General features: G+C 41.8%; 1 protein-coding gene across 2 annotated transcripts in view; it reads right to left on the minus strand.

Moving 5' to 3' along the window:
- Nucleotides 1-9478: 9478 nt before the first annotated feature.
- The window catches only part of WDR7 (WD repeat domain 7), a 258462-nt gene continuing 254285 nt past the window's right edge, over nucleotides 9479-13655 (minus strand). For both annotated transcript variants that reach the window (XM_063128220.1, XM_063128219.1), the window contains one exon: nucleotides 9479-13548. In XM_063128220.1, the coding sequence (XP_062984290.1) occupies nucleotides 13345-13548 (204 nt within the window). In that variant the 3' untranslated portion in view covers nucleotides 9479-13344. The remainder of the gene's footprint in view (nucleotides 13549-13655) is intronic.

Here is a 13655-nt window from a genome sequence, read left to right on the forward strand (position 1 = left end):
GCAACAAGAGCCACCCTCTGGTTCCCTAGTCACATGCTGCCTACTTTTGCCACTGTGTTGGCTCTATGGAGAGCCGCATGGTCAGAAGAAGCAGGTGCGAGGCTCTGGCAAGAGCTCCATATCCTCTCCTTCCAGCTGCATGGCTCTCCAGAGAGCTGATGCGGTGACAGAAAAAGTAAGAGGAAGGGGGGTGCAATGCAGTGGAAGGAAGGGGGGTGGCTTCTCTCCCAACTCAGGCAGTGAGAGAACTTGCATTGGGGGCTGCATTGCCCACTTCCCTTCTAAAATTGGAAAGTGTGTGTGTGTGTGTGTGTGTGTGTGTGTGTGTGTGAGTGTGTGCATAATTTTAAAGAATGCCGTTTTCCATGGCCAATGGAAACCCCACCTAAAGTTCCCTCTAGTGCCACAGCATTCAGAAGAGCCTGTTTTTTACTTTGTGAAGGTTTTGTTTGCAGCATGAGGAATAGTAACACTTCAGAGTAACGCCCTTCAATTCAGTGCGATTTCCTGCTGAGTAAATATGCATAGAACTGATTTGTAATCTAGATGCCCCTCTTATATCGTAGGCATTTTCTTCTTCTTTTTAAATTCCATTGCATGGATAAGGATCAATTTACGACCAACAAATTTTTCAGTAAACTATGAGGCATGGCTGCTATTTCTAAGGAATAAGTAGAATGCAAAATAAAAACAATCGTAGAATGTAAGCCTATGCGGCAGGGTCTTGCTATTTACTGTTTTACTCTGTACAGCACCATGTACATTGATGGTGCTATATAAATAAATAATAATAATAATAATAATAATAATAATAATAACTGCCGCCGATGGTGCTGATGATAAGAGCAGTGGTATTTATTGTTGGTTGTTCTAATTGCTATTTTATTGTGATTGTGTTTTATTGCTTTTAATATTTTAAATATTTTATGGTTGTAAGTTGCCCTGTGAGGGCCTTTGCCCTGAAAGGCGGCCAAGAAAAGTTTTAAATAAATAAATAAAATCAACATTAAATAGTTCAAAACAACAACAACAACAACCTTTCTACAATACTTGGGGTGCAGTTTGCGATTTGAACCAGAATTTGCTTTCCGCTTGCAAGGGGCGCATCTTACAATTCAGAAGGCCTTGAGACAAGGGTTATGTTCTGCGCGTTCGAAAAGGCACTTGCATCGTCCACGCGGGGATGCCATTATGCGGACGGTTAGAAGCCCTGCAACGCTTGGGCAGGAACAGAAGCCTGTTTTCTACAACAAAAGAGCAGACAGTTGTAATTTCCTGTAATAATATTTTCCCTATAGATCTCAAGTGCCCCCTCTCATCACAGGTATCTTTCTCCAAGTGGAGGTTGCAGCGCTCACAACTGATGGATCATCTGTGATATTGAAGTAATTAGCCAGTAGGTGGCCAGAGCCATTAAGCAATTTGTACCAGTTCACATTCAATGCTGTGTTACACTTTGGAGAGACGCCGCTCCTGTTGCTACGAATGCATCACTCCCTTTCCCGACCTCTTATGTGTCTTTCATTGTAGAAAGAAAGAAAGAAAGAAAGAAAGAAAGAAAGAAAGAAAGAAAGAAAGAAAGAAAGAGTGTTCTCATGGATTGTGTGATGTACCAAAATTCTGGTATCAATGGTACTAATTTAAAAAGTCTTCGAAGTGGTGCACAATATTAAAATACAAAGTATCAAAACTAAATTCAAAATTAAAGATTATTAAAAATAAGTGAAATTTCTTCTCCCTATGTCTCTCCCCTCCTTCTTCTGTTGTCTCTCCTATGTTGAATTTCAAGATTACTAATGCCTTAGAGAAGGACAAAGCACCACATACCTTTATGGCACATCATCACCACCACCACCATCGTCATCATCATTAGTTAAACCTAAATTATCAATAAAACTACACCAACCAGCCTAAGCCATATAGATAATATGAATGGACCCCAATAGTTTGGGAACTAAAACTCTGTATACGTATTTATATGATGCCCCCAAAGTCCTCTTGCTGCCGTGAATTGCTCTGCTTTCTCCTATACCCGCAATGGCGTCCTGGAGCACCTCTTTCTCTTCCTTCAGATCCCTCTTCAAAACTACCTTTTCTTTGGTATGGCTGTTGGCTTAACCCTTTAGTCCAGGGGTGGGCAATTTGGCGTACAACTCCCATCATTTCTCACCATTGGCTGTGCTGGCTAGGGCTGATGGGAGTTGTAGGCAATAGCATCTGGAAGGCTACAAGTTCTCCATGCCTGCTTCAGTCTATACCCCCAATCCAAACCAAACTTTCATATATGTAATTGCATTTGTGGGCACATCTCCTATTTACACTTGTTTTTCTCCCTTTCCTTGTTACCTGATCTCTGGACAAAATATAGAATGTAAGCTTGTCAGGGCAGAGACTTTTCCCTACTCCTCCCTGCCTTCCTTCCTCTCTCTATGTTACATTGGCCCTGTTCAGATGTCACGCTAAGCCATGATGGTTAAGAGTTTTGAGCTAACCATGATGGATTAGCATGTCATGTATAGGGTGCTTTTCCTAATCATGGTAGCTACATAACCACAGTTTGACCATGCTCACTAACCACATGCTGAAAATGGGTTAGTTAGTGGTCCTAACCATGGTGTAGCATGTTGTCTGTCAAGCCTCTGTGGTTAACTAAGTGCTGCCATAGAGTTCCTGCCACAGTCCAAGAGGCCTAGCATGAAGCGAATGAGCTCACCCATTCCCACCTTGTGCCCCGCTTTTCTTTCAAGTTTTCCAGCTCTTCAGGTTTTTAAAGTTTCCAAAATTATACAAAGGTGCAGTTGTGCAAATATGCATTCATGCATTTGCACAAATCCCCCCCGAGTGTACATTTTCGCTTTTTAGCCTGTAGAGGAAATGCACAATTTTAGCTGTGGGTGTGTGTATTTTGATAGAAATAAGAATGAAAGTGCCAGCCCTGTAATAGCCGCCCATGGCCAGCTGCAGTGCCACTGATGCTGCTGGGATGTGTGACAGACCGGTCAGAGGATTGCTGACTTCTGTGGGGTGGTAGGTGGTTAGGGAGTGGTTAGAGGAACCATAATGTGGAGCATGGTTCCATGGTCATCTGGCAGTGTGTCTACCCTAACCGTCCCTCCCAAGTAGCATCTGAACAGGGCCAATGTATACAAGAAAATTGGCCCAGCTCCCAGGGCCATGAGTCTTGCTTCAGATAGTAAATGGTCCCACAAACAGAACTTTGTTGATTGACTTTATTCTCATGGCATAGATTTTGAGTTCAAGCATTTATATATATCTAACATGCCTATGAAATGCTTCCCTATGCACTATAAGAACCAAGGGACCACAATACCTGATGGAACGCCTCTCCCGACATGAACCTACCCGTACACTGCGCTCAACATCTAAGGTCCTCCTCCGAGTGCCTACTCCAAGGGAAGCACGGAGGATGGCAACAAGGGAGAGGGCCTTCTCGGTGGTGGCCCCCCCACTGTGGAATGATCTCCCCGATGAGGCTCGCCTGGCGCCAACGTTGTTATCTTTTCAGCACCAGGTCAAGACTTTTCTCTTCTCCCAGGCATTTTAACAGCATTTAATAACGTTAAGTTTGTTTTTAATGGACCCCAGAATTGTTGTTTTTAAATGGATACTGTTGTTTTATATTGTTTTTATGTTTTTTTAATTTTTGTATACTTTTAATGTTTACTATTTTTAATTGTTGTAAACTGCCCAGAGAGCTTCGGCTGTGGGGCGGTATATAAATGTAATAAAATAAATAAATAAATAAATAAATAAATAAATAAATAAGAGGATGCCTCCTTGAAATACCATTCCTGTGCCAATCTTTAGTTATAGTACATTCTTTGACAATACAAAATATGCTTATGCCTTAGTGTGTGGACTGGAAGACCCTTCTATTAGGGTTAGCTTCCAGGACTGCAGTAATACAAGCAGAAAGTGTGTGTGTGCGTGTGTGTGTGTGTGTGGTGGGGGGAAAGATGAACAGTTTGACTACATTTTAATGGGATATTTATTTTGATTTTAGTGAAAGGCTAAAGGTCAATGGTGTTGCACATGCCTTTCTTGCAGGCCAGTCCCTGGGTGGGGTGGGGGGACAGGCTCCTATCTGAAATCTGGAGAGCCAATCAGTGTAAGCAATACTGAACTATGTAGTCCAATAGTCTGACTTGGCATAAAGCAATGTCCTATGTTACTTTGCAACAGGTAACAGTCAATTGTAAATACAGTAAAACTAGATGAAATGGGTGCTGTCCATGGGTTCACATGGAATTAAAACAAAGCAAAACAAAACATGGCAGCTGCTGCCACAATGGGCGTGACAGAACCATGGCAAGTTAGAATGTCATTGGCCAAGTTCAGATGGCTGCTTTCAATGCCATCAAGAATGAGCAGAATGTCAGATTTGGGGTGGGTGGGTGTTGCATGGAGGCACTGCCAATATAAACTAGTGCCTCGATACTAGTTATCTACACATAGCTGCTGGGATTTATGTTAATATCAGCAGCCAGGTTTTTTTGAGCTGGTCAGGTGTCTGTACAGAACCCACGTGGAGGCACCAGCTCCTATCATTGGCACCTGCACATAAACCTCACTGGTCTTGACCTCAGTGGAGGCCCCATAAGCTCCTGCAGATGATCTCATGGGAATTGCCTAATTCCTGAACTAGGCCATAGAGTTGGAACTCCAAGCTAATTTCATGGTAAGACTCCACAGCTGCAATCCTATGTACATGAGCCAGTGTGGTGTAGCGGTTAAAGTGTTGGACTGGGAGTTGGGAGATCTGGGTTCTAGTCCCCACCCAGCCATGGAAACCCACTGGGAGACTTTGGGCCAGTCACAGACTCTCAGCCCAACCTACCTCACAGGATTGTTGTTGTGAGGATAAAATGGAGAGGAGAAGGAGGATTATGTATGTTGCCTTGGGTTCCTTGAAGGAAAAAAGTAATACATAATATTATTTATTATGTAATAAATAATAAATAAATAATGTACTTGGAAGATAAGAGTATTGAATGCAGTGGGACTTGGTTCTGAATACTCATGCCTAAGACCAGGCTGCAAAGTAATTTAAGCAGGTAGCAAACCCTGATCCCGTTCAGCCATTTCTTGCAAGTATGTGCCTCTGAAGTTCATTCTCCTGCAAGTGCACCTTAATTCCTTACAATGGAGAAAATAGCTCTAAGCATCAGAACAGATGTGTGCCTCATTTAATGCAGGGAATAGGAAGGATCCTTGCTGAAGAAATGTGTGTGTGAAATAGAACAGGGGTGGGCAGAAGGTAGATTTCCAGGTGTTTTGAACTTTCATCTCCCAGAAGCCCCTGCCAGTATGGGCAATGGTCAGAAATGCTGGCAGATGAAGTCCAAATCACCTGGAGATCTACTTTCTTCCTACCCCTGCATTAGATAAATGGGGCTCTACCTGAGATCACCCATATGTAATACATATGGGGTAAGCTACTGAGATACTTTTCTGCTATGCATAACTCCTCAGGCAGGGGATGATATGATGCCAATAGTTAGCATTGTCCTGAAGGGGCAAAGAAGAGACGAAGGCCATAGAACAGCTGAGATTTGCATGCAGAAACATGTGCTCTGTCACGGAGCCATGGCCCCTGCCTCGTTCTGTTCTCATCATCTCCCATGGCCTATTGTTTCTCTCTGCTGCTCACTCCTCTGCCATGCTGGCCATATTTCCTAATTTAACTGTTTCACCTACATAGTATAAGGAAACATGGCGGTTGGGAGTGAGCACCAGCAGCCTTTGCAAAAAGTGCATGCACTGGACCAGTGACAGATTCCATAGCAACAAGTCCAGCATGAACAAACCCATTAGCTTATTATTGCTACGAAGGCAAGAATGGACAAATGAGAATGAGACGTGCAAACCTTATGTGTAGCCAACACACATTGTGTTCTTGATAAATGTCGTCACTTGAGAAACCATCTTGACAGTTGCCATCTGATTTTGGTAGTATCAGCTATCAGCCTTGAACATGATTTTCGATTATCAATGCCAGTATATGGACTGGGTTGTAGCTACTGTTGTCTGTTGCAAGTTTCATTTTATCTTGGAGCTTGCAGGGTTTTTTTAAAGAATGTTTGCTGTTTTTACTGTGCTTTTATTACTGCGACGGTTTTTATTATGAGAGTTTTATTGTTGTATGCTGCCATGGAAGGGCTCCTGCCCAGACAGACGGCGAAGAAATATTTTAATTAAACAAAAAGAAAAATGGGGACAGGAACAGAAATAGGTGATCTAAGGCCTGGCTCACACCTGAATATTCATTGCTCTATCACTGAAGCATTAAGTGATGACTTCCAAGTATAAGAGTGAGTAACTACACAGAATTCTTACCTCACCTCAAACACAGTGTTTTCCAGTGGAATCTGTTCGCACATGCAGCTGCCACAGTCTTGAGCATACATGCATGTGTGAAACCAACCTAAGACATGTTTAATCAACTCCCACCTGATTTTGTATGTAATATGTCACTCACATTCCTCAGAGAATGCTCAACAACTCACCAGATAATATTATACACAGTTTCTACAGGATAGTACTAGAATACAATAGAGAGGAAGCAAGAGGCAGATGTGCTACACAATGAAATTGCTTCAGGCAGAACACAGATGCCTGTAAATCCCCTTCTCTGCCACTCCCCAATTTTCTACCAAAGAAGAATGAGCTGGTACAATTCAAAGGATCATTTAATTCGTGTGTGTGTGTGTGTGTGTGTGTATTAAATATATTTGGTAATCAAAGCTTGGCTACAACCTTGTTATTTGGCAACATAAATAGAAAGGAGACAATGCATGCAATTTCTGAAATTCTTCTCTGCTTTTCTTTTTGACCTTTGGTATTTGTACGTTATCGATGCTTTCTCTAAACCATTGTACAAAAACACCTTGAAGTGTCAAGCTTTAAAAATGAGTCTTCTTTTCTCTTTCTCCCGTGCAGCTTGGATTATCTTGGCCTTGTCAAAATACATTCTCTAGTTAGAGGTTGGAAATATTTCCCTCCTGGCTCCTAAGTATTGATTTTTTCAACACTCAGCTCTGTCTGTCAGCTGAAGAGGTGAAAGGTGAAAGTTCATCCAGCACTGCCTGGCTTTACCTTCCTATTAATGTCATGCCCTTTCTGCGTTTGATCAGTTTATGTGATCAACAGTAGAACGGTTACTGAGCAGATTCTACCTATAGGAAAAATATTTAAGCCATCAATTATTTTAACACAGGAACACACCTTGAGAATCAAGAGGTGCTTGAAGTGCTGCAATTATGAACGCTCTGTGATTATCTGATGCCTCCTCCTTTCCTCTGTTATGTAATGACCAGCTCAATCCATACTGTTCTCCCTTCTTGCATGAAAACCTCAAGGAAAAAAAGGCTGAATGAATTGTTACGATCCTCTCTGAAGAATAATTAGTCAAGTCATACCCCAGGTATGCAGATCCAAATCCAAAAGGGTTGGATGAAGGAAAGACATGTTCTGTCCAATTCCCAATGGGAAGCTGTCCTTGTCTGAACATCTTGGTAAATAATTTGGTTCAATCACTGCTTCTTAAGAGACAGCAAGAGGCATGCTATTTCACTGCACTACAGAAGGGTGCTATTAAAATACGAGAACTACGTTCTTCGTTCAGGATGAAATTATATCATCCCTAAAATTTAAAAAAAGAGCATTTCCCCCATTGATTAGCAATTAGTTTATTATATTTTTATACTGCCCCATAGCTGAAGCTCTCTGGACACTTCACCAACCCCCCCCCCCAAAAAAAAAACAACCTTTAATTTATATGGCCTTATGAGTAAATTGGATCTACTGAAATTGAGTCTTCGCCTGCCATAATGAAATGTTGTTCTAGTCAGATTCCGAAAAGGCTACATTTAAATGGAATATTTTTATGTTACTTTTTTTAATTTTATTTTTATATCACCTTTCTGCCAAAGCCACCAAGCAGGTGTAAACGTCAAAGCAGATATTATTGTGAATACATGGCTGCTGACCAAATCGGCCTCCCTCTGCATTTTTTATTGCATTTATATCCCACCTTTTTTCCTCCAAGGAACCCAAGGCAGCATACATAATCCTCCTCCTCTCCATTTTAGCCTCACAATAACAACCTTGTGAGGTAGGTTGGGCTGAGTGTCTGTGACTGGCCCAAAGTCTCCCAGTGGGTTTCCATGGCCATGTGGGGACTAGAACCTGGTTCTTCTGACTCCCAGTCCGACACTCTAGCCACTACACCACACTGGCTCTCTCCCTGCATAACATCTAGTAGAACATAGCTTGTGACATGACAATGTGCGCATTTCCATATCCTTGCCACACATTGTTGGCCGACAATAGGAATGTGGGCATGAGGAAATACACACTTATCGTATCACTACACACCCTGACTTCTTCTAGATCGGTCACGAGATCAGTCCAGATGGGTCGTGGCAAAGCTGTTGCCGACATTTTGGACAATTGTGAAATGGTGAAAGGGAGCCCAATGTTAGAGCTCTTACTGCCAATATCTAAGCCTTAGGAGAGGCATCAACGTGTACAAAAGCCAGGAAACTGCTAACCAATCAGTGTTTGGGGGAACGGAGGGGTGGCCTTCTGGGGAAAACTGGACTAAATCTACACTACTGCTTTATAGCAGTATTGAACTGCACTGATAATGGTTGGGGCATATCACATATTCTATATACTGCTATCGCAGTGATGTTTCCTGCTTTTTATTCCACATTATCCAATATACCGCAACAAATATCATTGTGACCCTGTTCAGAAGACACGCTAAGCCACAGTGGTTAAGAATTTGGAGATAAACATTATGGATTACTGTGTCGTGTGAACAATTTCTAACCACTGGTGCTGCATAATCATGACTTAAACACGCTCACTAATCATTTGCTTAGGGTGGCCATATGAAAAGGAGGACAGGGCAATTTCATCAGGTGTCCTTTGTAGGCATGCAACACCTGGTGAATTCCCTCTTCATCATAACAATTAAAGCTGCAAATGCCCTACCCTCTTTTGTATCTGGTCAAGGGGGCAGGGCTCTTGCAGCTTTAACTGTGGTGATGAAGAGGGAATTTCACCAGGTGTTGCATGCCTACAAAGGACACATGCTGAAATTCCATTTTCTATGCAACTGTTAAAGATACAGGAGCCCAGTCTTACTTTCCATAGGGTCACTCTACATTTGCTGCAAAGGGGTTAGTGGATTATCCATGGCTTAGTGTGTCGTCTGAACAGGTCCAGGGTATAGTTTTGGTCATGGAGGGCTGGATGTGGCTCCTGGGCTTGAGTTTCTGCAGCCCTGCATTATGCCCCAATAGAACCAATCAAAGTGACTGTGGCAATCAAAGTGAGGATTGTGATATAAGGGAAGCATTCTTCAGACCAATTTAGCATTTATTTTACAAACATTGTCTACGCAGGGCTGTTCGGTACATGCAGCAGCCAATAAGTGGAATTGCCAAGCTGTTTCTTGAGGCAGACATTTTAATCAGTTACCATACACTGCGACTTTAGTCATGAAAACATTTCCATACAGGTGTCTCATCATGTCATCTTTTGCTTGTAAACTGCCAATGAAGCCACATACGTCTCTACATTTACAAGGACAAATCCAAATACAGTACTAAACAAATCAATAAAACACTAAAAGCTTACACTGGAATGACAATACAAATTTTACTGCAGTGCTGAGAGATCTAAGCCGTGATGAAGTTTGCAGCGAGGGCTGAGAAAGCCACTCGCATGCAGATTTGCATACAGGGATATTAAGGGAATTAAGACTTCTGGGCAAAAATCCACTCAACGCTACAGTAGCACAGCCTCCTTTTCATAGTCAGGGGGTTGTGCAGGGCCTAGTGGATTGTTGCAGTTACTAGTACATAAATATTGATTCTCCTGTTTAAATTACTCCTTTGCGTAGGCTACCTTTCCTATTGGTTTAAAAGCCCGGCTTTTCTTTTTACAGACATAATGTGTCATGTGTTACATATCTACAAATTCCTCCCAACCTCCCCAATTCCAGTATAGCAGTTAAAATATTTTTAGACCCGTCACAACACTGAACTACTTCTTGTCGATGGATGCATGTGGTCGTATTTGTCTGTGCTTGCAATATATATATATATATATATATATATATATATATATATATATATGAATGATTTTAGGACATGCATTTTTAAGCATACTTTTAATGGGATATTTATGGGTGCAAATCAACGAGTTTTGCTACATCACATCCTCCACTGCAAATACATATGTGGAACCACTGCACAACTCCCAGTGAAATGAACATAAACAGTGCAGCAATGCTAGGTGGATTTACACGCATTCAGCTCAATGCAACAGTGTGGAAGTCCGTGTTACAAGATGCACAGGGGCTGCTAACACGTGAAAAGAGCAGCCACTTGTCGGGTTGTCCATTCTCGCCTTTCATTGGACCCATTCAGACAACATGCTAAACCATGCTGCTTAACCACAAAATGGTTAATGGCATTCCGTGTTGTCTGAACGGGGCCAATGTGTAGTAAATCTTATCTGTATCTTGATGTCACAATTGTGTGTGTTTTGGCAGGGACATTCAGAATGTTGTTACATGTATATGTTTTACAATGTGTTTTGAAGAGGAGGGGAAAAGAACCTGCTAAAGGGATGCCATTTTCAGTGGCATCCCTGTGCTGATTGTAATATAAAGTTATTCCCATGGTGTGCCTACCTGGAGCTTTGTGCAAGCAGGTGGGCCTGCTCTTTCAGTTTTCTTTAATGCTGTAGAGGGGATCGTTCTCTTAAATCCCACTACATCTAAGAACCATTAGCCAACAATGATGTGACAAGGCAGCTTCCTGATTGGTCAGAGCTCCCTGGGAAGTATCCAGTGCTGCACCAGGTCTAGCGCTAATGACATGACGCTAGCGTAAACCAATGTTAGTGCAATCTCATTAGCGGTTGCTAGGCAAAGGGAAAAGACGCCAATTTGCTGCAAAACTGCAGTGGTGCGGTTTGCCTCTGATGGCAAATCACCACTTTTCCCCTTTGTCTAGTAAGCACTAATGACTTTGCACTACTAGTAGTTTACGCTAGCACTTGCACAGCATTGGATTCTGCCCCATGTAAGCAAAGGAGCCCTGTGGAACTTTGGAATGCAGGAACAGTAAGAAAAGGAATGGATGAGAAACAAAGAAAATCATGTAAAAAAAGAGAGAAGTATGACTCTGGAATGCCCATGGGAAATGCACCAAAATGTATTTCTTCATTTTCATTTATGTCATAACATTCTGATTCAACAGACAAAAAATGTAAATGTTCTGTCTATTTTTTCTTGCCTTTTCCAAATCCCAGACGCACGCTTCATAAATACAATGCACATGCTTGTTGTGTAGGTTCATTTTTTTAAAAAGTGGAAATTCCACAACAGGATTTTTACCACCACTAAACACACACTATTTAAGCTTTGCCATAGTTAAAAAGGATATAAATTTACAGCACTAGGAGATGAACATTCTTAACGGTCTTCAATTTCTGGCTCTGCTTTTAAAATCTCAAGTAGATAGATATGTTGATTGTGGCCTATGTAATCCAAGTTACATGTACAGTGTATTAAACAGACCACCTAGTCGTTTAACAAAAAATCAATGTATGCAAAGTACCAAGAACTGCTGTGGTGCAAAGCCCTACTGAAAGAAGTGGGAAGGAAGCAAAGGTGAACTGAACTCCTCCTGTGCAAGTCTCATTATTTTCTACTCGCACTATTTTTGTTTAAGCAGAAGCATGGTTTAAAAGAATGCACTCGATAGGTTTTCAACTCAGAAGCTATCACTCTCTTCTCTTCTTTCTTCAAATTCTACTTATTCTAGACTCCATTTTTGTTGAACATGTTAGCATACATATCCTGAGAGCATTCTCTCTGCATGTTCTCCAGATTCACAGCAAAGGGAATGCAAGCCAGAAGCACACACATAATACACTCACACACATTTAAATAAAATATTTTCTTCATGTTTCCCCCACTGTCCTGTGAACAAAACCCAGGTGCTTTTCAGACAATGATTATGCAAGATATGGGAGATATGTGAACATCAACTGTTTACATTACACATGAATCCTTTAGGGGAAAATGCTGAAAAATACGGAAACTGAATCATAGATTAACTTTTTTAAAACACTTCCTGCAATAATGACCAGTGATGTGTTTCATCAGATGCTTCCAGCTCTTAAATCTCTGTCCTTCAATGAAATCAAAACGTTGCAAATGTAGCTATCATGATCAGTTGATATCTTGATAATGTTCAAAGTGAGGAACCTTCATATCCTTGGCATTCTCAGTGCCAGAAAAGCCTATGAGAGGGAACATTTATGGACACAAGTACCTATATTAGCAGCAAAGCAAAAAACGATATCCATACTGTTTCTCTCCAAACCTTGCAAATATTCATACCAAAAAAAATATATTAACATCACAGGTGAGAATATTCTCTCTTCTCTGACATAAAAATAAAACACATAACGTTTTCCCTTCACTCATTGAAGTACGCCATCATTTCCTCAATCAATCCAAAATATATATATGAGGAAGCATTGTGGTTCGAAGGAAGTAGGAAATCCTCTTTCCCATCTATTTTCTCAAAACGTCCCAAGCCTGACAGGTCCAATAAACCTTTAATGTTGTGAACCAGCAGCTCTAGTGGGCACAGGGGAGCTCCTTTGCACACAGGGGGCCATCTGATTCTTCCGTGTGTGTCAAGAAATGGTAAGAGAACGCACACGGGGGAAGCTGCACACCCAACATTCCCTGGAAGAAAATCTATGTAAACATATGAGCTTTTGGTAAACATTAAGATTTCAAAATACTTCAAAGAAAAGTGGTTTCTAATTTAAAACCTGCTCTCAGAGTGATCAGATTCAGTCCAGTTTAAATGTCGTGAATATTTTTTTTTTAGAACAATTCTATAATCAAGTTCTCCCAGAATCTCAGCCACAACCCATAACATAGCTGCTTTCTCAAGGTCCTCCCCACACCTCAGCCCCACCTACGGATCAGGGAATAGCCCTGCAAGCTGGCGTAACTGCTATATAGGCTGCTGAGCTGGCGTGCGTCCCCTTCAGTCCACAGTGGCTTAAACTGGGCTCTGCTATAGGGAAAAAAGCAGAGTGAATGCCACCTGTCCAATCCCCGCTGGATAACTATTTTTTTGGACACTGGCATGGACCCTCCAGTGTCACGATCACAAAGAGGGAACTAGAATTACAGGGGATTTCAAAAGAAAATTGTATTTGGAGCAAGAAAACGCAGACACGCACACGCACACACACACACACACGCAGACCCTGACTCTAGACCATAAATCGATGTTCTTTGCCATCATGTGCCATAAGAATAACATTGCGGTTGGAAGTCCAGATGAGCCTGGCCAGTCTGAGAGCATTGTGGGAGCCGGGAGATGCAGGTTGCACAGGGGGCACCTGGTACGTTTTAATACAACGGAGCTGCGGTGCAGAATTCAGCATCCCGATACTTCCCAAAAGTGAGGTGTTCATCTGCCATCGGGACAAGAAAAGAGAGCAACAGTCAATCAAGAGCAAAATCCAAGGACTCGCTTAGGAAGAACACAGTGGTGAAACATATAGAGGATCTCTGCTTAAAT

Source organism: Elgaria multicarinata, chromosome 6 (assembly GCF_023053635.1).
Source record: "Elgaria multicarinata webbii isolate HBS135686 ecotype San Diego chromosome 6, rElgMul1.1.pri, whole genome shotgun sequence".
Lineage (NCBI taxonomy): Eukaryota > Metazoa > Chordata > Lepidosauria > Squamata > Anguidae > Elgaria > Elgaria multicarinata.